Source organism: Ostrinia nubilalis, chromosome 4 (assembly GCF_963855985.1).
Source record: "Ostrinia nubilalis chromosome 4, ilOstNubi1.1, whole genome shotgun sequence".
NCBI classification, from domain to species: Eukaryota; Metazoa; Arthropoda; class Insecta; order Lepidoptera; family Crambidae; genus Ostrinia; species Ostrinia nubilalis.
Genome location: NC_087091.1, coordinates 4,570,813 through 4,596,182, shown reverse-complemented (window position 1 = coordinate 4,596,182; position 25,370 = coordinate 4,570,813). Strand labels below are relative to the sequence as shown.

Below are 25,370 nucleotides of genomic sequence, written 5' to 3'. Positions count from 1 at the left end.
TCAGATGGCGGGCAGCAGGGGGCTCGGCGAGCGCGGAGGCCGCCGCACGCCGCCGCTCCAAGCCTCAGCCATCATATCCTCGTCTCCCTGCACACGCGAACTCGACATACTCTCAGCATCACACTCCTCAACTTCCCAACTCTGAGTACGAGATGTTGATATCATTTAACTTAGAGTAGGGCAGCTATGGAACCACTAATCTGGACGTCGCTAAACGCGACGCTTCATGCGTTACTAGTTCTATCTACGACTCGCAGGGGAGACTAAAGGGTATACGTGCGGGGCAGTGCGAGTGATTAAACCACGTATTACGGTGTGAACACTTACATATAAGAAGTAATTACCATCATCGTGTGAGGCGTCGGCGGCCCCATCGGGGGGCCAGGGACCGAGGTGGCAGGAGGGGCCATTGGGGGTGGCGGCGCCGGCGGCGGCTCGGGGGACGCGGCCGCTGGCGAGAACGAGGACGGCGCTAGTGGAGATTGAGCTGGAACAAAACACTCCTCAGATAGCCTGATCTCAATGAGCCAAGGTAAGGTAATGACAGAAGAGAACCAAATAGAAGTAAGAACCAATCTGAGCCGCTGGAACGTGGCAGATGCAGAAGACTTAGTGCATTTTTTTTTCATTGAGCGGCTATTCTAGTTCTATGAAGTCCCACAATTACTACGACCGGTACCGATCTATTGTGATCACCACTATTTTTCTTACAGTTCACCTCAAAGTCCTAGAGCATAGTGCTACACCTCTTTTACCGATCCTTAATCGTCCATAGATGGTTCAACTAATATTAAAGTACAAAGGTCAATTAAAACTAACCCATTACAGTTAGTTCCATCACAAATTGACTCCAACTGCAGCTAAGCTGGATATCCACGAGCTTTTTTTAGCAGCACCTTAACCTTTCATGGGATCAGCTCTCAGTACAAAGTTAAATAAAACTTACCCGCAGCAGTGAGTGCCAGTACAAACTGACTCCAATGCACGCAGCAGCCGCAGCACAGCTGCAGCGCAGCGCGGCGCAGCGCTCGATGCAGCGCCATGAACAGCAGCGGGTTGACTGCCGCGTGCACGTACGATATGTGCAGCGTTATTTGGAAGTACATCTGATGAGAAAATAATACATTATTTAGATGGGTATTTTATCTGCATACAGTTTTACATATTATCCTAATTGGAGAGGTATCCCTGCCTACAGTTCTGCAGATTTTGCAACTGCGCTATCAGTACATTTGCTTCCTCATCAGTTCTTAATTAATTTGACCTCTCTACTTAAAGGTTTTAAAAGGGCGATTATTTGTTCCTAGTCTTGTTAAGATATACATGCCAGAAGGAACCTGATTGTCCCAAAAAAATTACAAATCTGTGCTTCAAAGGTTACAACCCTCGTATTTTAGAAACAGCGTGCCAAAAAATAATCAAAAATGGACTTGCAATTTTCAATCTATCCTAGTGCAGGAAAAATGAATAAAAATTCACGCAGCTTGCGTTCGTTATTAAACTGTGACACGAATATTGACGACGCATTTTGGCATGCCATTCCGCATAGTGGTTAACTGGTATTATACGAGTACATGTACAGTCGATAGCATATCAGACTTTATATTTTTGTTGCAAAAGAACACATAATACAACTTCTACATTCCCGTTTTGCGATGGTGTTGGTGTGTGTACAACTATAATGTAGGTAAACGAAACGACTGTACTCGTATATCGCTGGGCAAACACACATAACTCTTAAGACGCCTGCGGCGTCTAATCTCGGTTATATCACGCGTGGCACGTATCGTTTACGAGACTATTAGAATTTCATGTAGACTTAAAAGGTCTTTGTTGTAACATTTAGGTTAGAAATCTACCAAGGTTGTTTGGTAAACAATTATTACTTTATCCATTTAACATTACTTAGTATGCTGTATCATAGTACCCATTATATCGACTCCAACAAGGCTAGGCGACACCAATTTTGTGACGGAAAAATAGTTTCTGATTTCAAGAGAACGCTAAAGAAATTCGGACATCCTTAATGCTCTTTTAATCCTTGGAATTACATACACACTTCCCGCGAAATACGAAAGCGAGAAAGTCATAAAAGATTATTGCATAGTAAATGTCTTCAGTAGCTTCAACTTGGAAACTGAATACAGCGAAATGTAAAACTAGTTATCTTGTAAAAAAGGTATTTTTGAATTTCGTCAAGTAATCTTATTTCTTTGATGAACACTTGAGTATTCTCATACTAACCTCATAAGCAACGTGTGACGTCAAAGCCGGGTGATGGAACAGCGTGATTATAAACAGCGGTCCCCAGAAGAGGACATACGCTGCCGTGATGACCAGAAACATGCGGACTCGCCTCACTCCCTCCCTTTCTACCCTGGCAAGGTACCCTCGCAGACGACGGCCTCCTCCAAGAGGCAGGTTGGCACTAGCTCCAGACCTGCACTGGCCATCGGCTAGCGCTCCGTCAACAGTCTGCGCAGAAAGAAAAAGTCTCAAATCGAACTGGCCACAAATCTTTGTCAAGGTTTCATGTCAAGAATACGGAGTTAACAGAATTTTCTAACCTCTTGCATCCAATATACTCACAAGCCCATGAGGTTCTCATCAGGGTTTGCGATATCTGTATTAATTTTGTATAATAATTTCTAAAATTCTATTTAAAATCTTGAAAATGTGTAGCCGGGGCAAAGGGGAAGAGAGCATAGTTGTTTTTAAGAAAATTCAAGGGAAAAAGGATGATAAGGTATTTGTGCTCCAGTTTTTAAAGAAAGTGCCAGCTAAATATCTGTTTAGAGATGCATTCTGTTTAAATTCTGACTTTGAAAAGACAGGTTGAAGAAACAAGGTTTGATCAAGTTATACAAATCCAAGAAGCTACACTACGATACAAACTACAGCATCTAGAAGAGTATCCAGTGGTTGCAAAACTAAATGTCGTGCATGATACGTACCCTGGGTCCGACGCTGTTGGGCAGAGAGTCCATGCGCCTGTTGTCGCCAGCCATGCTGACTAGGGTCGTCACTAAACCAGCTACTCGAACTGCCTCTACGTTAGCCTGCATGCGATAAGATTTAAATTTATCGAAAACCCCTAGCAGACAACAGCTTTTCAATGAAATGATGCAGTACACATCGCCCAAATCGAATCCCGAAAATTTAAATCTTATTTACGAACGCTGCGAGATATTGGCAATGTACCAACAAATATTCCTAGTCCGGCCAATGGACTAGTGTATGCACAATATTGCAGCAACTCCAAATTATGTGGATGACTTCGTGAGTTTCAACGAGTTTCGGGCTAGTTTTGTGAGTGCGCGTAAGCAGAGGCGATGGAATTGAGAGCGTAGGAAAGTACTTCATGCAAATAGGGTTCGTACATCGCAAATTTCGGGTTGAGTAGATAAACTGTGCGCAGAAATTTAATTCTATAACTTGGCTCAATGAAATAAATGCACGTTATGACTTCGGTATTCGGACTCCATTTCCTTGATTTTGAGTCTTTACTTGTACTGCTTACGTACACTCCTTCGCGTTGTGGACTAGCACGTCTACGGAACTGTGTCATTCAATGTCTGCTATTGCTAGATTTTTCACAAAGCTGTGGATGGTTTTATGACCATACAATGATTTCAAATATCATGGAGAAGTTTATGGTATAATTCTCGTTAATGGAGATGGATATGATAAGGCAAACGAAGGAAACGAAGCACGTACATTATTTACTGCCACGAGATCAGAGAAAAAGAGACGTTTTAGACGTAACGATAAGAAAAAAGCCTTTTTGTAAGTATTAAGACAATCTAAATTCCGCTCACTATGTTTCACTTTCATTAATTTACAGGTAGTGAAAGAAGCGACTACCTATAATTTTCACCATGACGTCATAAGGCGAAAGTTTAAAGTAAATTCAACTTTGATTTTAAAACAAAAAGAGTTTCATGAAACTGTTCTTCATGAAACTTTCAGAAATAATATTAGTTAGTACCTATTAATTTCTTAAGTTCTCGAAAACAATATCTAATGTTTTTCCAAAAACATTGGTTCGTTTAGCTATAATTTACGAGTCCTTGTATTCTATTATCACTTATTATTTTACCAAATTTCTCTGGTCTCGTGGCTTTTAGTATACATTTCAAAACCTCTCCATGCCATCTGTTCGGAAAATTCTGGAACAAATCAAATCATGGATACCTTTGTAAGATCCCTGTGGAGTTTCTTCAGGTGGAAGAGAGTCAGGCCGACGCAGACGGCGTTGACCCCGATCCAGAGGGCATTCAGTACGTAGTGCCTGAAGGGTCCTCTTACTAGGGGGCAGGATGGGGACGGACCATACGACCCGTAAGACCCGGCGCTGGCAGCCAACGCCCCGGATAAGAATGTAGGCCCGAGGTTTATTGTGATCGACGCGAACCATATCATGAACGTTCCGAAGAGGACACACTGCAACAAAATTCTATCTGTGACTTATGTAACACACATTATTATTAAATACATACTTCAATACATGCAAACTTAAGGACTTAGTACACTTATCTACATGATTTTAAACCTTTGTTTGTCACCTGTCATCCGCTTTGCAATGGAGGGAAGTCGAACCTTAATTTCGAACTCCTCCTATGTTCTTCTGATTAATTTCGTTGCGGGTCCAATGACAGTTTAACTTTCCCCCGGGACAAACTTGCCCTTCATTGGTTGGGTTTTTGTGGCGGTCAAGCTGTAGATCCTGGCTACACAGGAGTTGCAGTGGTGGGAACGAGAGGTGGGAATAGTCCCGTTATCTACATGATGATGACAGCTCGTGAAAGGCGATACGGTGATGATCTCTTTCCGAGTTGATAAGTCTACTATGACCTTTATATGTCATTATTCCTGTAGTGATTGCAATTATAGGACAGCAGGTAATTAAGTATTTGATCTAATTTAAACAGAATATCGCAGTTCGGAAGATGGCACATCAAGCTAAGCACTGTGGCAGTGCGAATAAGTACGAAACAAAAACGTGTACCCTGATGTGCTGTCGACCATACATTTTGCACAAAAATAGGTACGGTCTGTACGGTAAGTGTTTTTGTAAGACCATAAAGAATTGCCAAGATTCCCTTTATCACGTGATAAAGAGCATTCTGGCAACCCTTTTGGAACTGTAACCATAAAACCTCATTTCTCTTTAGGTATAAAAGTGTTTTAGTGCTCTCGTGTCCAGCCAAGTTCCAATTAACAAGTAAAAAAAAAGAGACATAATTATGGAATAGACGAAGCGGCGGAGCGGAGCTGTGTGGAGCGGAGACGAGAAGTGGCAATGATGAAATCTGATTGGTTATTCAACACAATAGAGATATAGAGAGATGCCAACTACGGTGCTGAGTTCGAAACTCAGTGTAGCATTAGAAATTCACACACACAAAGCAATCAAATTATGTGCTCATTATCCAGTTATAATCAGTACCATCTCGAGTTTTAATCAGACTAACGAACATCAATTCATTTTTATTTATATAGATAGATAGATAGATAAACACCTTCGCATTCATTCGCACACTCACCTTCTTTTGTACACACACAACCTATACGCTCACACTCATCATACACACGATGACACGACACACACATTCACACTTCAGTCTTCTCTGTTAAGCTATTAATATGTAAGTTTAATGCATGCTCGTCTATGTTATTACCTTATATAACGCCATTCGTTCCGGGGGTGAGGCCTGGTGACCCGTAGCACAGGTTTCTCTTTTGAAACCTATTTCAGGCACCAGTCCCTCGCACTTTAGGTTAGAAATCCTTGGCTTAGTTTCTATTGTATTGTGTACCTAAATTGTGAAGGGTAATAAATATTTTTTGATTTGATTTTTGATTTTTTTGATCCACTGCGGTATTACTCGTAGTAGGTACTCAACATTCGAATAATCTTTAGTATTACGCAAGCAATGTAAACTGTTTACATTAATGACGTCGCTGCTGTCATCATTGCTTTTACGAGCAATGTGTTCTGTTTTTGGGCATATTGCTGCGACACCGGCCCCGCCCCTTAACACATCTCCCTTTATGTGATCTGTTTTCAACACACTTCTCTGCTCCACTCCGCTTCGGTGGAAACCAGGCCTTACCTGTGGACTGTCCATCAGTAAAGGCGCAGACAAATCTGCTTGTTCTTCTTCGTTCTCGGGGAATATAGGGCTGTCGTTTAGCACCGTCGTTAGCATATTCACTGTGGACACCGTCACCTACAAAGATAATACAAATTAGTAAAACAATTCAAATAACATGGCGGCGAAGCAAGAACTAAAAGTATGGACTCTAATTTAGGTACTTTGAAAATGGGTAATTTGGATTTAAACATTCAGGATAAAAAAACAGTTTAAGGCTGGGTTGCACCATCTTACTTTAACTTTGACAAACGTCAAAAATCTGTCAAACTCCATACAAAAAGCACCGGTTATCGTTATAGTTACGGTCAAAGTTAGGTGGTGCAACTCAGCCTAAATATTTTGACAATCTCCAAAACATAATGGTTCACATAACATTAAAAGTAGAGAACGTTGGTGTAGATCTAAAGTGACCTTTATTTTATTTATTTATATAATTCACTGTGGATATTACAGTTTTACCCAAGACGTTTATCAATTAAAAAGGCACTATACTATAACGACGAATATCTATACAATGTCCCACCCATATGGTTTCCATCTTTAAGTATTACAAATTGTGGGGGAAAAAAACTGGCTATCATACACATTGCGTTACCCTGAGCTATGACTGACGACTCTACTTTATATGGCACTAGGAATCCTTTTATTTCCATAATACTACATACATGGATATAAAGCATCAATGGATCATTTCATATAATAAATTGGGGCCCTAAATGTCTGAGAACAAAAGGTGGGGCTAAATTGCGTTATTATTCAGTTTCATTCGCGTATAAGAATTAGGTGGAGTAATTCGTCTGTGTGGAAATTTATTGCAAAAGTAACGGTTTATCATACAGGGTGTGCAAGCCGAGCAACTCAATGAATAACCCAAGGGAAGAGGGAAAATAGTTACCATCATAAATATTTTGAAGTATATTTCCTGGTCTTAAAGCCCAAAAACAATGAAAAATTTAGACTTGCTATGGAAAAAGGTGGTCATCAAAGATGGTCACACATGCTCATTACTAGCACAAAAGCATGCTACTATTGAGCAATTGCTGCTAAGTAGCATGTATGTCGAAGCACTGTTAATAATAAGCATGCTCATTTCGAGTTGTTCGAGACACGCTTGTTTTAAGCATGCTAATACGCATAATATGTTATGTGCATGTGTAACTCTAATTTTTTTTAAGAATCATCTCTAAAGATTCACAAACCTTTCACAGAAAACTGCTCCTAAAGTGGTTAGACCGTTTTAGAGACAATGGAAAGTTTAGCACCTCTTTGTTCTTTCGTACCTAGTAAAATAGGTATCATAAGATTAGGTTGGAGTGAATTATTGTTATTATGTCATCATTTTTATTATGCTAACGTTCATTCACAGGTTTTAAGCTCTTTTAAATAAAAATCTTCAAGACAAAGTGTATCTTGCGAAGGTACTTATAGGGTTATAGGTACTTTACTGTCCCAACAATTTAATTGATATTTTGAATTAATTTAATCCTCATTTACTTGGTCCATTAACTCTGAGACACCCTGTATTATTTTAAGCGTGTTTTTCCCGCGAAGCTCAGAAATTAACGATCCAGTATGATGAATAGCGGATTATAACTTTGCTTGGGTACGATTAAGTTTGGATATCCAAAAGCTTATAGAACTCTCTATGTACTCTGTTGATTTTAATTAAACGTAAAGATTAGAACCTATTCATAAACTTAAAATACGATCCCTTTTATGAAGACTGGAAAATATATTAACAAGGTATGTATAAACTTTATACATTTTTGTATTTGTGTAACTCTATATAATTTAGTCGAAGGTACATATCATAATAAATTATCATGCATTTACGTTAATTTCTCTTTTTTTAAGCTTTAGTAAATAAAGAGTCTCAATGATAATGAATTTTGATTTCATTTGATTTTTTGGATAGGTAGGTATAAAACAGTCCAGCGGTGGACGTCATTTGGCTGAAACGAACGAACAAAAGATAGAGAATTTGACCCTTTTCTGCAAACATTTCTCTACCACCTTCGACTCTTAACTTCCATGCTAAGATACCTGTATTAACTGCCAGCATTATTCTCGGTTTCTTATCCGGTGGCAACGCGACGTTAAGTGCCGATAAATCAGCGGTGGCCTGCCCTTAATTTGTCACTAAGCCTGCAGGCGATGGATGCGTTTCCCCATCTTACCCGGGTGTATAATTACTGGGTATTTTTTACCTTCTTGAGACAAAAGCCGGTGTCATTAAGGCTGAGTTGCACCACCTAACTTTGACCGTAACTATAACGATAACCGGTGTTTTTTGTATGGAGTTTGATAGATTTTTGACGTTTATTAAAGTTAAAGTAAGATGGAGCCTAAGAGTGCTGGTTTGTGTATGTTCCACAAGCTTGTAAGCAAAAGGCGATGAAAGCTTTTCTGAATAGATTTTGCATTATTATGTATCGTAAGTATTATGTAATAACGATAGATTGACCTAACTCTTAGGTACATGATATAATAATCTAGGATTAAGCTACCCATGTCAATGTCAGTTGAAAGAACATTTAACTATTATAAAATGACGAATTTTCCGAAATAGAGTTAATAATAAACTGTAGCCTTGAAAGGATACAAAATGTTATTTTGTGTTAAAATGTTAGAAAATAATGTTTTTTGTACTCTCGTTTCAAATGTCGCTTTCGTAAACACGTTAAAAAGCACCACAAATCATTAGAAACAAAAGCTCTAAATTAATTTTGTAACACGGACGTGATAAATTAAAAAAAGAAAACGTCAAATGCAGGAAAAAATTGTGAAAGGTTTTTTAAAAACTGTTCAAAGCGAGTTTTTCGGACGTTTCCCCGCTTCAAGCTACTTTTTTACGGGCAAACTGTAGAGTTCGCTGTAATTATAACTCCTACTTTTCTATCTATCTATGTAAGATGAAAAGTAAATGAATAATTTAATCAAATAAAACTTTAAGCCCAAATAAATAAAAAAGTATTCAATAAAGTCAATCAGGAAAACTTTACTTCAAATCTCACAACCTAAAGACAAAGTCGCTCTCGCTATTATTATTCTGTAATTACGACTATAGTTAAAAAACGGTTTTAAAAATAATAACAAATTACCATTGTTAATGGCTTCCGACCAACCTACATAATTGACACTGAAGTCTGAACGTGTGAATTTTTTTTTTCAGGAAACAATAAGGCTGGGTTGCACCATCTTACTTTAACTTTGACAAACGTCAAAAATCTGTCAAACTCAATACAAAAAACACAGGTTGTCGTCATAGTTACGGTCAAAGTTAGGTGGTGCAACTTAGCCTAGCTAAGTGAATTTGATACATACCAATAAAAGAAAAGCGGTTTCAACCAGCGAGCACTTGTACACCGGCTGGCATCGAAACACGGCGATGCCGAGTGGCAGCAAGATGGCCGCTCGCGCGCAGTCCACTATCGCCTGGTGGAAGAGCAGCCCGTGGGACCATCTGTAGGGAGAAAAGTATGTTTTAATTTATAGTTACAACCTGATCGAGTTACCGATCGTTTCATCCATGAAGACGCGTCCCACCATTCTTCCGCTAATGTCTGAGGTGGTTTGAGTGTTATCGGTACACGCTAAATCATCCATGAGCACACGCAAACTACAATAATGACGCTCGGATCAAACTCCCCGCACCCCGCGCTTCCCTCGACAAAAATTGGTGGGGCGCGTCTTCGTGGATGAAACGATCTATACCTGTGTGCCTACCATGAGTTTACGTTAGGTGAGCTCGCTAGCGAATACGTCAAAAAATTATATGAAGATTTTATTTCTTGAAAGTAGCCGCTAGGGGCGCTGCACAATATGTCATACATTTAAATGTCATTTTTTTACGCAGTCGCTAGCGAGCACACCTAACGTAAACTCATGGTAGGCACACTGATGGCTGTGATGTCACATCGACGTTCTGAGGGCCTAGTGCGAGTTTACATCAAACGTCTTCACTAGTGACTGTGTAAAAAAGTAACATTAGTACGACGGATTGTACAGCGCCCCTCCCTAGCGGAAACTTTCAAGATCTAAAATTTTCTTTTTTTTTTTGGGTTAGTAGTAGTTTTGCACGAAATTCGTTCGCACGAATGTGCGAAACGTCCCCTTTCAATAATAACAATTGTAGGCGTTTCGCCCGTATGTATTAAAAGTATTAAAATCGCGTGCGAATCGACTCCTTCGAGAACTAGTAATCTCATACTATTAATTCTCGAAGAAGTCGATTCGCACGCGATTTTAATACATCCGGGCGAAACGCCTACAATTGTTATTATTGAAAGGGGACGTTTCGCACATTCGTGCGAAACTACTACTAACCCTTTTTTTTACGCGCTCGCTAGTGACGACGTTTGATGTAAACTCACATTAAGCCCTCTATACGGATGAAGCGAAAGCGGAGAGGTGTGCGAGTAAATGAGAGGGAGAGTCGCATTCCAGCGAGCTACACAGTTAGCTCTATCGGGTTGATTTTTTTTCTTCTGTTGCTGTATTCGAGAAGTAATATGCGTACCAAGGTGGCCAAGGGAAAGGCAGCACCCTCTCTAGAAATCGTATGCTCTACACCACATCTTATGCTTAGTGTAGGTGTATTTGTATGACAAATAAGCGCGGAGGATCCAGACATGGGTTAGAAGCCATGCCCATGGCGTTTAGCTACAATCACCATCATCAATCATTATTTCAGCTAAAGGACATCCACCTTTGAACATAGGCCTAATGATTTCCAGGTTGGCTGATGGTAGGGCGACTGCATCCAGCGCCTCTGTTATGGGATCGTCTACCCGCGCTGCGTTTACCACATTAGTTACAAGATAATTGGTAATAAGATCCAGGAAGGAAGATAAATAAAGATCTGCCTGGTACAATTATAGTACACCACACAAAACTAAGGCTGGGTTGCACCATCTTCTTTGACTTTAACAAACGTCAAAAATCTGTCAAACTCCATACTAAAACACCGGTTATCGTCAAAGTAACGGTCAAAGTTAGTTGGTGCATCTCAGCCTAAGAATTACATTAAAAGTCCACCATCCTTGTAAATTAGTCGGAAATTATCATTCTCATTACCATCTACTGCATTATCTAAAATTTCTATTGAAAATCGTTAATAATACCAGCATTCCCATAATACCAGGGTGGGAATTTAGCATCTGTATACTCAGAGGTCACATTACCATAGCCGGCATGGACAAAGTCGGCTATGAGCCATGAATAATTACGACTAATTTACTGGCTTTACTGTATTCTTGTTCATTTGATTTTGATACTTATTTACATAATACTACTTTAGTACAGTCCATGAAGTCGCGAACATAAATAGGTATTGTTTGTTATAAGAAAACGACAATCTAAACAAAAATTTAAGCTACTCGTACACGCTGAAATCGAACGATTTTGGTCTGATCATGTTACCCCGAAATAGTGGAGGTTTTTATGAAACGTCTCAGATGCCCTAATGTTAAAAAATAAAATCATTTAGGCTGGGTTGCACGAACGATAACCGGTGTTTTTTGTATGGAGTTTGAGAGATTTTTGACGTTTGTGAAAGTCAAAGTAAGATGGTGCAACCCAACCTTAATGTCATGTATTTATATGCGTGCTTGATAAGATCACGCTATTATTTTCGGAAACTTTAGAGCAGAGTACTCAGAGAACAGTTCTGCCAATTTTAAAGTTTAGAAGTATTTCTATTTAAGCAAGGCTTTTTTAATTTATGCTTCACAATGTTTAAATCCTCACACAATTGCTATAAAGCCCAGCAGACATAAACACAGCAGTTTTACATTTTTACTGCCAACTATACGCGGAAAGACAGACGCCGGTAATGCTGAAATAACTGGCGCAGCGTCGGTCATTTGACTTACAAATTTCCGAAACGACCCACCTACATTGTAGTAAAAATACACAGAAGACGAATATTGTTAATCAAAACATGAGGAAGTGGCGCATATTTTGTGGTAGTTGTAAGTGGAATATTTTATTTCCAGTAAAATGTTTAAGAGAACTGTTTTTCCTAATATTACGTCACATTGATAAATGGTATGGTATTTACCCATCCGTAATATGAAAGAACAATCAAGTAAGACTAATAAATATTGAAGAATATATTAGAGCTTGCTAGTCCCTGGTATTTTCAAATATTCTTACATCTTTTATTGAAGCCAGAAGCCCAACATAGGTATCATGAGTAACCTGTATGTAACTTATAAAACTTTGTTCTCAGTTTCAAAGATTTCCCGAAATTCCTCCATTTATGTTACCTCTATTAATCTTAAATCATAAATAAAGTATCAATTGACAAAATCTTCAAACTCCGCAGTTATCAATCGTATTCTCTAAATAAAGCCTATAAAAATAAAATGCGCCACTAATATCCCCTCGAAAGTCTTATATCACGTAAAATATCGTTGAAATTGAAAAATGTTCTCGGGAATTATAACTCACTCTGTCAGAGGGTAAGAAGAAAAAAATATATTTGATATTGGCAAGCAATTTATCAACCGCCCACTGACAAGCCGCAGCCCTAGCAGCGTGAGTGACGACCTTAAGTGGCTGGCAAAGAAAAAGTTACAAAATCCAGGCTTCTGAAAGATGACGTGATTTTTTCAACTGCTTTTTTAGGGTTCCGTACCTCAAAAGGAAAAAACGGAACCCTTATAGGATCACTTTGTTGTCCGTCTGTCCGTCCGTCCGTCCGTCTGTCAAGACCCTTTTTCTCAGGAACGCGTGGAGGTATGAAGCTGAAATTTATATCAATTACTCAGGTCTACTGTCCCTTGAAGCTGTGAAAAAATCAAACTTCTAAGCCAACGCAATCAAAAGATACAGCCGTTTATGCCGCAAATTTTCGACACTTGCAAGGGAATCAAAACCTACAGGGTGCTTCCCGTGAACTCAGAATCTTGAAATTTGGTACGAAGCAACGTCTTATAGCATAGATAAAGGAAAAATTACGAAAACCATAAATTTTTAGTTACATCACATAATATATTTTTTTTAAATAATTTTAAACTTACTACCCATTTCCTCATAAACGCGTAGAGGTATCAAATTGAAATTCATACCAAATACTCAGGTCTATAATACCTTTAAGCTGTAACAAAATCAAACTTCTATGTCAACGCAATCAAAAGAAACAGCAATTTAAGCTGCATATTTTGAAACTCGCAAGTACTCGCAAGGGAATCAAAACCTAAAAGGTACTTCCAGTCGACCTAGAATCTTGAAATTTGGCATGAAGCAACGTTTTATAGCACACATAAAGTAAAAATTCCGAAAACCTTAAATTTTTAGTTAGATTACAAAATATATATTTTTTAATAAATATAAACTTATTACTTTTTTCCTCATGAACGCGTAGAGCTATCAAGTTGAAATTCATATCAAATACTTAGATCTAATTGCCTTTAACCCGTGAAAAAAAAAACATAGTTATGACTCGATTGTCGTAATGAACGAACTTTGTAAACCTTGCAGGTTTGTACGGAACCCTCGGTGCGCGAGTCCGACTCGCACTTGGCCGGTTTTTTTCTAACTTCTACACGAATATTATAAAGATGAAAGATTTGATTGTTTGTTTGAAATGAATAGGCTCCGAAACTACTGGACCGATTTGAAAAATTCTTCGAATTCGAATCCTAGTAGGTACATTATTCCTGATGAACATTGGTACGAAGTTCGCCGAATTCGCTTCCTATGTGCTATACTTATATTGAATTAAGGTTTTAGGTCCTTATGTAGCAGAATTTCATCCCTTACAGTGACAATTTGGATTCAATAGTGTTAGTTCACAAGTAATCCGGGATTCCTTTCGGTTCCTATTTATTGCTTATAGTTGCAAAGTTCAACCACGCACACTTTACTAAACCTAAACGTAACTGAAATTCTTAATAGCTCACTTACGGATATTATTCAAATTTTACCCTCTAATAAACCCTCCAATGGAGTAGTTAGCTTGTTTCAATAATATTCCCCCTACATCCCTCCCCGGCCAATAATTAGTTTGTCTACCGCTTACCAGCAATTCCGTACTTGATTATGTATTTATGGGTTTATTAGTTAACTGCTACAGATTCCGGATTTGGTCTCAGGAGGGAGTGGTTCCATTTAGGTAAGATCATCGTGGTATGGAAGTTACATAATATTAGAAACTATTTAGGTAAATTGTAATTGAAGGGTCTTTTGGAAGAACAACCAATGTCAATTTTGGTAAATTTTATGGTAGAGACAAAAAACTTTTTTCGGCAACATGTGTGTAGATGTATGTAATACACATAGTATACACAATGTATGCGATACATAGCTGTGGATAGCAAGATTTATGTAAAGTTTAACTAATGTTATCTCTTGACTAAGACGCTTCAACAAAAAACTATTATTTACAGACTAGCGGCCGCCCGCGACTTCGTACGCGTAGATCCCGTTTAACCCCCGTCATCTATTTTACGCGGTTTAGATTTTTTAATACAAATATTTTTTCCCGCTAACTCTCATTCCCGTGGGAATTTCGGGAATTCCTTGTTGTAACTAAGCTTTAAGTTTACTAAGGTACCTACATGCCAAATTTCAAGCGTCTGACTTAAGCGGTTTAGATTTTTCATACAAAAGGATTTTCCCGCTAATTCCTGTCCCTGTGGGAATTCCTAAGTATACTATAACCTGCCCAGGAGTATGAAGAATAATTGTACCAAGTTTCGTTAAAATCCGTCTAGTAGTTTTTGTTTCTATAAGGTTAAGGAACATACAGACGGACAGACAGACAGACAGACAAAAATTTTACTAATTGCATTTTTGGCATCAGTATCGATCACTAATCACCCCCTGATAGTTATTTTGAAAATATATTTCATGTACAGAATTGACCTCTCTACAGATTTATTATAAGTATAGATGATAGGCAACATTAACATAAAAATTACATTTACATTGGTTGTTCTTCCATATGACCCTTCAATTGTAGAGCACAAAAGGTGCCGTACATCAGACATATTTTCAAAATGTTATGTTATTGTATCTTAGATTGAATTTGAGAAAAAATGTTGGCCTAATGGTTTTTTTACTGGACTACATAAAGTTGCGGGTTTGAATCTCGCTGGGAACATACCTAATGGTTAAATGCACCGTTTTAGGTGGACATAAGAAATTTTCCGTTCCATTAACAGCGAAAAAATTATAACTTTAGCAACTAGACTGACGCCCGTATTCACAAACGAAGCAGCAAATCGAACGCACAGCTTTTGTCACCCTGTGCGTCCACGCGCACTGTAAGACCTCATAGTAATGTTTGTGGTGAAAAAACGTCACTCATTAGATACAACGTACACAGGTCCCTTACGGTAATAGATAATACATATGTGAAAAGTTCATCCTCTGCATAAAAAATTAAGCAAACTCTATCTATCTCTATCTAATTATTAACAATTTCAAAATAAAGTTTAGGACATACCTATTGTCCCAAAATCAATATTCAATCTGTATAAAACTGTTGTCTCTCCCCGGGGCAGTCTTGATTGGAAAAGGCTGATTAAAAAGTTATTTGCAGACCAAATTAATTGTTAGATTGGTCCAGATAACGTTTATCGAATAAATCCTGAATGCTAGTCAGTTTCATTAATTAGTTTGCGCTCGCGTTCCCTAGTGAGAACCAACGCGTTCTATTCGATTATGTGTTAGGGCTCTTTCCCATGGACCGCAAAAAAACCGAAATATGATCCGAAACCATATCCGAAACATACATGCGTAAGGCTTGTTCCCACGGCGCACTATGGAGCGAAATTGCGATTTATGGACATAGCGATTTTTTTCACAATTTCTATTTGAAAAAAATACCTATCGATAGGTTACGTTATTCTGATGAATAAATGCTGCACAAGTTTTTCTCTAAAACCAATAGTTTGACTGGAAAAAAATATTTTCCATTTTCGTTGTATGGAATGAAACATAAAGTGGTCGATTTCGACTAAGCCTTGACAGATCTTGCTTTGAAACTACTTGAGCCTTGTTCTATGGCTTGTTGACTGTAATCCTACGCTATCAGCGCGCATCCAAAGTTGCCCGTTCACAAGTTATGAGTTTCTGAAAAATTAAAAAAAAGTAAGTAAAAGTGACTTTTTTTTTGGAATATCTTTAAAGATTTAACAAAAATATAAAGATTTTATACGTTAATAATGTAAATTAACCTTAAATTACTGCTAAAATCACATTTTAATAAACTTAAAAGGAATTTAATCAGCGATTTTTTTTTCACAATTTCTGTTTAAAAAAAACCTATCGATAGGGTATGTTATTCTGATGGATAAATATTATGAACGTTTTTCTCTAAAACCAATAGTTTGGCTGGAAAAAAATATTTTCCATTTTCGTTGTATGGAATGAAACATAAAGTGGTCGATTTCGACTAAGCCTTGACAGATTTTGCTTTAAAACTACTTGAGCCTTGTTCTATGGCTTGTTGACTATAATCCTAGACTAACAACGCGCGCACAAAGTTGCCCGTTCAGAAGTTATGAGGTTCGGAAAAATGAAAATTAAAGTATAGGTGTACCAGAATCTCATGGCAAACAAAAATATTGGAAAAGTGTGTTTTTCATATGGCAATTGTCTATGGTTTAATTGTCACCTGTCAAAGAAAATTATGAAATCTGTCAGCCGCTGCAAAATTTTTGTAATCTCTTCTTGACTATTTGTTATTTTTTTGAAAAAGTCGAAAAAGTTCAAGCAAGGCATATTGTTTTCAATGTGAATTGTAAAATAAGGCATAATTCAAAGTCAATCTTTGATTCTAAAGCGCGTCGTCGAGTTGACAGTAAGTTGGACTGAAATGTTTTGATACATTCGTCGGCCGTTTGGTGTAGTGGTTCGAAACGGACTACTATTTCAGAGGTTGCGGGTTCGGTTCCCGTACAGTACAAACATTTGTGTGCATGAACATATTTGTTTGTATTGGACTGGGTGTTTTCTATGTATAATAGGGTGGTCCTTATTCCTACGAAAAAAATTTTTTTTCTTATATTTTGCGGGGCACCACGTAATATGAAAATATACCTTATGAAAGTCTTTCATTATTTTTTTTTTAATTTTTAAGAGACATTTAGGGGTCGCTACCAAGGTTTGAATTTTAAGTAAAAACAAAATCTGTATTTGTTAGATTCATTTATTTTTAAAGCCAAAGCCAAATAAAAATATTACAAAATTATTGTTGTTGCTATGAACTAAGATATTATGTACAATGTACATATTTGAATCAATTATTTTTAAGATATAAGAGTTAACTTGTTAGTATCTCGACGCGTCGGTACCATGGTCGGTACAGAAGAGGGGTTGAGGGGAGAAGGGGACAAGAAGCGATTGTCTATTCTATCTATGCGATGTTCATTTGCACGTAAAATGTGATATAAACACTTAAATAAAACATTTATGAAACCATGATTTAAGATCTTCAAAGCTTTTGTAAATATTTTGACAGCTGGTAGCGACCTCTAAATCTTAACCAAAAAAAAAATACAAAAAAGCTAATTTCATATTTAGAGGTATATAATCGAATGAGAAAGTGCCCCGGGAATAATTCAAAAGTCGAAAAATAAGGACCACCCTAATGTATAATGTATGTATTTACAAAAATAAAGTATTTAAGTATGTTTATATCCGTTGTCTAGTACCCATAGTACAAGCTTTGCTTAGTTTGGGACTAGAAGCGTAGTGTAAAATGTCCAATGATTTAAAAAAAAAATAGTTTAAAACTAATAATAATTGTGAAATAATCATGAAAATATCTCTACAAATAAATAAGTTACATAGCCCTAAAATTGCGCATAACTATTCACGCCATTTTGATCGGTGTATTCACGACAGTCATTCGGAGTACAAACAGTAAATCACCCCTGATCCAGCCAGTGCTGTTGACAGGTTCATTTTTTTTAAATCTAGCAGTTTTTAATTTTTCAGCTAAGGTCACTCAAGATTCTTTCTTAGTAAAATTTTGTAACTTTTTTTAAAAATATCCCAGACCTGGCCATATTATACAAAAAGAACGGCACCGCCTATGTTTCAGTTCCACGCGAAAATATGTAGGTGATTTAAATAATTTATTTCTCAGACATTTCTTGATCGATTTCAAAAAAAACTTCACCGTCTTTTTAGTTTTGGTATATATTTTAATCCCATTCAGAGAAATATAGTGTTTTTAACATCAGGAACTTCTCCATTGAAATGCTGGAAGAGCAATTTATTTACAATACCTCTTTATCTTGATCATCTGTCTATTGAATAACAAGAAATGCAAGTGGAGTTCTTAGAATCGTTATCTAGTTCTGAATGAAGTGATAAGTTAAAAGTATGATGCATAATAAAATTAGTTACTTAAAGTAATATACGATTTATTTAATTTCCCAGACCTTTTTTCTATGTTAAAAACCTTATGTATTACAACATTCTTCATACACATACCTACCTAAAATGTATATTCGTACTTCATGTTCATTAATATTAAAGTCATAAAAGTAAAAAATTAAACAGTATCAAGATCGTTTATTCCAATTTCTCTAGTATTGCTCTCAACAAAGTTTATTTTCCCTATTTGCCATGAGATTCTGGTACACCTATAAGTAAAAGTATCTTTTTTTGGGTATAAATCTTTAAAGGTTCAACTAAAACATGAAAATTATATACTTTAATAATGTAATTAACCTTTCTCTTGTCGTCTTATCTAAAGAAAAGTCAATTTTACTTACTTTAATTTTCATTTTTCGGAACCTCATAACTTCTGAACGGGCAACTTTGGGCGCGCGCTGTTAGTGCAGGATTATAGTCAACAAGCCATAGAACAAGGCTCAAGTAGGTTCAAAGCAAAATCTGTCAATGCTTAGTCGAAATCGACCACTTTATGTTTCATTCCATACAACGAAAATGGAAAATATTTTTTTCCAGCCAAACTATTGGTTTTAGAGAAAAACGTTCATAATATTTATTCATCAGAATAACATACCCTATCGATAGGTATTTTTTTTAAACAGAAATTGTGAAAAAAAAATCGGTGATTTAATTCCTTTTAAGTTTATTAAAATGTGTTTTTAGCAGTAATTTAAGGTTAATTTACATTATTAACGTATAAAATATTTATATTTTTGTTAAATCTTTAAAGATATCCCAAAAAAAAGTCACTTTTACTTACTTTTTTTTAATTTTTCAGAACCTCATAACTTGTGAACGGGCAACTTTGGATGCGCGCTGATAGCGTAGGATTACAGTCAACAAGCCATAGAACAAGGCTCAAGTAGTTTCAAAGCAAGATCTGTCAAGGCTTAGTCGAAATCGACCACTTTATGTTTCATTCCATACAACGAAAATGGAAAATATTTTTTTCCAGTCAAACTATTGGTTTTAGAGAAAAACTTGTGCAGCATTTATTCATCAGAATAACGTAACCTATCGATAGGTATTTTTTTCAAATAGAAATTGTGAAAAAAATCGCTATGTCCATAAATCGCAATTTCGCTCCATAGTGCGGCGGTCTAGTTTTGAAGAATCCAGTAATGCATGCTGTCGTGTGAACATACCTAGTTGGAATTACAAATTCGAATGAATTGGTGTTTGCGGGACTGCAAACGGGTTGTTCGTGTGAACTGTGAACGTTTGCTGAAAAAAATTGTTCCTGCAATAAACGGGATGTCTCCGTGGGAACAAGCCCTAACTTTTTAGGTACAGTCGTGAGCACTACAGTCACATTTTTGTAACAAAATAACACCTATCACAACTGCACAAGATAACGTGCCGTTGTCTGTAGGTACATTGCAGAGAAATTAAATATCTATGTATCTATCTTCTATATAAATAAAAATGAATTGATGTTCGTTAGTCTGATTAAAACTCGAGAACGGCTGGGCCGATTGAGCTGATTTTGGTGTTTAAAAATGTTTGTCGTAGTCCAGGGTAGGTCTAAACGGTGAGCAAATAAGGAAAGATTTGCTTATTTATTGCCTTTATTAAGGCGGAACAGAGTTCGCCGGGTCAGCTAGTATGGAATAAAATAATGGTATCCTTTTTGGGATCAAAACAATGTTTTTTTTCCCATTCTAATTCTTAATTAATTTTCCAGATATTCACGTTCGCTTGATTTCCTTTGGGATATTCCGCGTTTTATTATGATTTGTGTTCGTTATCTTGATAAGATTTCTTTGTTAAATAAGTGAGTGTTAAAGAGAATATGAATTGTGGGACATGTTCCAAAATAGGCAGGTACACATGCCATTAGTACTTAGGTATATCATAGTTAATATCGATCAATCAATTCAATAAAATTATTTCGCGATTTGCGTTAAAAGGCAATAGAAAGATTTTCTTGGCCTTTCGCCAAGTAGGTACATAATTGTGAAATGTACCCCGAAATGGCCATTTTACACATTCGCTGGCCACTTTATCTGAGAAAAAAACGGACGAATAACTCAGGCTCTCCAAAAATAATTTTTATTTGTACTGCAATTCTAAAACATCGACAACTCGTTCTGTTTCACAAAACTTTCTAAGATTGACGTCGAAACGAGAGGAAAATGCAAGCACTATTTCTGTAAGGTCGGGGCATTAATAATGAGCAGACAAAAAGTAAGGCTCTCTAAAAATAATTCTTGTAACTGCAATTCTAAAACATCGGCTACTCTTTTTGTTTCACAAAACTTTCTAAGATTGACGTCGAACCGAGTGGAAAATGCAAGCACTATTTCTGTAAGGTCGATGCATTAATAATGGGCAGACCTGGGACTGGAAGGTCCAGCTATAGATTGGCCTTCAATTTGTTACAATGTAACTGGGACTATAAAAATACATGTGCACTGTAGAATGGACTGTCGTCTGCGGTGTTTCGGGACGGATACGACCTGCAAGCTTTCAAGAAGAGAGCGTATCTTCACCTTAAAGGCCGGCAACGCACCTGTAACGCCCCTGGGTCTGCGGGTGTCTATGGGCGACGGTAATCACTTACCATCAGGTGATCCGTCTGCTCGTTTGCCTCCTGTCACATAACAAAAAACTGTGCAGCTTAGAGATTTCTAAATTCAGAGGATGGCTTCTCTTAAATCCAGGGATAGATTTTAGTGCTTTTCGGTTTATACATTTATTATGGGTTGATTCTGGGCAGCACCAGACCACCAACCAGACCCTGGTTAGTTAGTTTGGTTGCTAATAAAATGTTTAAACTTGTAGAAAATTGCATCATAATATTATGAAATAACATGTTTTATAATGTCGTCAAAAGTCTGTCAAACTTCATACAAAAACACCGGTTATAGTTAAAGTCAAGGTTAAAATAAGGTGGTGGAACTCAGCCATACATTTTTTTAAGAAAATCACACTTATTAAATTAGATGCCAGTTTTAAGCTTTAAGCACAGTAATACGTACTTTTTAATTACTTTGGAATAAAGCTAAAACTTCCTTTGAAACCAAAAATGAAGGAAAGAAACAAAATGGTTCCTTCCAAAAGAGTGTCGTTTTCAAAGGAAATTAATATGTCTGAAGTCCCGAACAGTGATCGCCTTTGTATTTAACAACTTTTGTAATTTTACTGAAACAAAAAAGTTATTTCTTAAAAAGGAGGTTTTTACGCAAATCTTTTTACATGAAAGTTGATTAGATTTTTAATGAGTGTCCAACTTCAGATTTTTTCAAAATAAAACTTAAAGCAATCTTAAAAAATATTTTGACCCGCAACCTTAAGTAATTCATACTCAGATATTCAAAAATAGGACGTCCACTTACAAAGTGGACCGACGACCTTATATTAGGTGGCAGGAAGGCGCTAGCTAGATGCAGGCCGCCGTGGAAATCATTTTGGGAGGCCTATGTTCAGCAGTGGACGTCCTATGACTGAAATGACAAAACACTATTTTTTCTTAGAAATAGTTTTTACAGCGTTAACTGCATACTACAGTTTAGTTATCAGAAATCAGACTTCAAATGATGATCGTTCATTCGGACAATCGTTTAATACTACTAACTGCATTAATAACTAACCAAAACATACTGTACACTGTGTGTGTCAGTTAAACCCTCGCTAAAACCAATTAGGGAGTTGCTGCAACTTTTAACGTTTCTCTAACTTTTGTTTTATCGACAGATGTTCTAACCGGTTCGGATCGCATCTGTTATTGAGTTACTATCAGAGGTGATTGGCTGACGAATTTAGTCCAGTGCCAGTGAGAATCTTGAATATCGAGAACGATGTTGTGTAAAAATAACAGCCAGTAGTAAGAAGTAAAATAAAACAGTTCTTAAGTCTTTGACTGACGAGATACTAGATAAAATCGATTTTTTTTTGTTCGAGGCTCATCACTCAAACTCATCAGTGAACCGCGTGGCATGGATCTATGGATTTATGATTGAAATGGTATAATTAATTATGTACCATAATTATTTTTATGAGCGAATCACCGTCATAATACTTCTAAGGGCTTACTACATAAGACCATAGCCACAAGGTTAGATATTTTATTATTTCTTGTTGAAAAAAAAAGAGCAATGCACCGCATGAAATAATCTGCTCGTAGCAAACTTGTTCGAACATTAGATTGAAAGATACGAGTAGTTCATTATCAATTTTCGGCACCATGTAGTGGTTCAGAACAGACTACTATGCCGAGAGGTCCCGGGTTCGATTCCCGGCCGGGCAGAAATTGAAATTATGAATTTTAATTTCTGTGTGTGACGTGTCTGGGTGCTACTATGTTCGAGTATAATACAATGTATTTACAAAAAGAAAGTATTTAAGTATGTTTATATCCGTTGTCTAGTACCCATAGTAAAAACTTTGCTTAGTTTGGGACTAGAAGCGTAGTGTAAAATGTCCAAGAATATTTATTCATTATTTATGAACTTTGGGTATAAAAAACACTCGTACAATAAGGCTATGTTTGAGAAACCAATAATTGGGTATTGCGTATTAAATCATAAGCCTTAATAATATCCAACTATCGTACCTTTTGTCCAGAAATGCTGGTAAAACATAAATAAAAGTTTTCTTAGCCGTTATCTTTCAAATATTGGACGGCAGAAAGATTTCCTATTATTTCGCATTCATGAATCATTCCATATAATGGGAGACCTTTTTTTAATAAATAAACGTAATATTTCTCGTACAATATTTTCCTGCGGTCCTTAGATTGCAAGGTACAAACCACGGAACGACAAGCCAAACATTGCCGTATCTTATGTATTTGTAATAGGGTTCATTTTGGAATAAAAATGTATAATCTTATGTGCTGTCGTCTGTATAATTCTCCTGAAATGAGATGTTCTAACAAAAGTATAAAGATTATGTTTTTTGGGACGTTGTTCTGATTACACCTCATTTTGCGTAATAAATGGAGAGTTGTTAGTTGTTCTTTAGAAATCAGAGCTTTTTCCTAATGAACTGCGTCTTTTGTGCCCTTACTTTGGATTTCGGCTGTCACCAAAAATATAAATTATCTGGACCCGGAATTAGGAAGCGGCTTAACATTTTTCTACATGTACATAGTCTGCTGACTGTATGTAGAATGATGCATAGAAATTAGAAACTAAATGTATTTATAACTTTCGTCAAGTTCATAGTTAAACTATTTTTCATTGAATTTGTGCAAAATGCATAGGTACCGCCCTTTGTAACGGTTTACATAATGTGCATCTAAAGCCTCGATCTTTTAAAGTTCCGTCGAAGTTATTCATTTGATATTTAAAGGTTTTTTTGCTGCCAAACTCATAAAACTTTGGACTCTGCTGTGCCCGTATAATAACACCAAAATCCCGCACACATTCGTGATGCAGAATAGATTCGCGTCAAACGACGAGTTACGGTTACGACTGTCGTTATGCGCGAGCGACTTACGACAGCTTGTCGCTCGTAAATTTTGTCGATGACGTCATAACGATAAACACTACCGGAAATGCGGCAAAGGATTTTATTGACAGCGGCCATTATTGGTCTGTCACGGTACCCGGAGTGTTCCCAAGAGTCTCTCTACCAGCTTTAATTGCAAATGTCGGGACTTATAAGATTTAAAATGAGAAATATTAAAGCGTTCACGAAAGCTATAAGAGGAAAAGCATTTTTTTTTATTTTGAGCTAAATAGAGGTAGGTACGATATAATATTGGAAACGTTATCCGCAGAAGTATTACACTCTGTACTACGTCTATGAAACAAAGCAGATACTAGTAACTCCTATTAAATAAAGAAAAATTATAAACCCGCTTTACAGGATATCGTTTTACAAGGACCAATTTGTATCGCAATTGAATAAAGATTTTTATTTCATTGATCTGGTTACAACTGGTTCATTATTGGGACTATTCAAAACACCTATCACAAAATAAATTTTCGGACTGCTGAACGGGACATCGTTTTTTAAAAGCATGTGCAGGCAATGTAATTAAAAACAAACACAATGGTAAATGATTGCGTTTACGTCCCTGTTGATGGACGTACTTAAATTTCACCGTTTTCTAGACACCTATTAACGAAATGCATGATGTTCATATTGAACAGACTTTATTGTTGTTCATTTATAGAAAATGGTATTAAAAAACAACCCTTTTGTGTAGGAAATAAAATGCTTAGATTTCTTTACACAACATGAAGTTGTCACTATGATCAATAAGAGTGTCACAGTATGAATATATGAATAGGCAACGCCGAACTCGCATCATTTACTTGCGAGCGCCGCACTGCCGGATAGGATTTACTTTGCCGGGTGCTGATTTGAATTTGTATTAGTGATACATACAACACAACTTGTGGGAAAATAATGTCATCGTATATCTTTATAAGAGGTAGAAAAATAACCCTGTTTGATCTGACATTATTTATTACGGTGCTGAAAAACAAAAACTCCGAGTACTTTCCCTTTTACATTATAGTAACATTAAGTAACATGAATTCATTGATTTTTAAAAAGAATATGCTATGGTCAAGAAACTGAAGACCCTCGAGCCAGAACATAATATGTCCACAATCGTATTTTTCGCAGTCTTTTATCACAGAAGACCAAATATGACCAAGCAGCTTTCTTTCTTCAGCTATAGTTAAGTTAGAATACACGCACACTTACCTTGTCTATCATCAATCAAAAAGCAATGATACTTATTTTGTAACATGCCGTGCGCTATAAGTTCACTCACACTTACCTTCTCAACTGCTTCTTGCTCAATATGACAGTCATCAAAGCCAAGTTAGCAGACAT

General features: G+C 36.8%; 1 protein-coding gene across 1 annotated transcript; it reads right to left on the bottom strand.

Moving 5' to 3' along the window:
• LOC135071304 (uncharacterized) lies at positions 1–25,370 on the bottom strand. Its single transcript, XM_063965095.1, has 9 exons — positions 25,315–25,370; positions 9,483–9,621; positions 6,117–6,233; positions 4,195–4,443; positions 2,955–3,059; positions 2,245–2,475; positions 947–1,106; positions 345–487; positions 1–141 (listed from the first exon to the last, which is right to left on the bottom strand). Exons 1-9 carry the CDS (start codon positions 25,368–25,370, stop codon positions 1–3), a joined length of 1,341 nt encoding a protein of 446 aa, XP_063821165.1.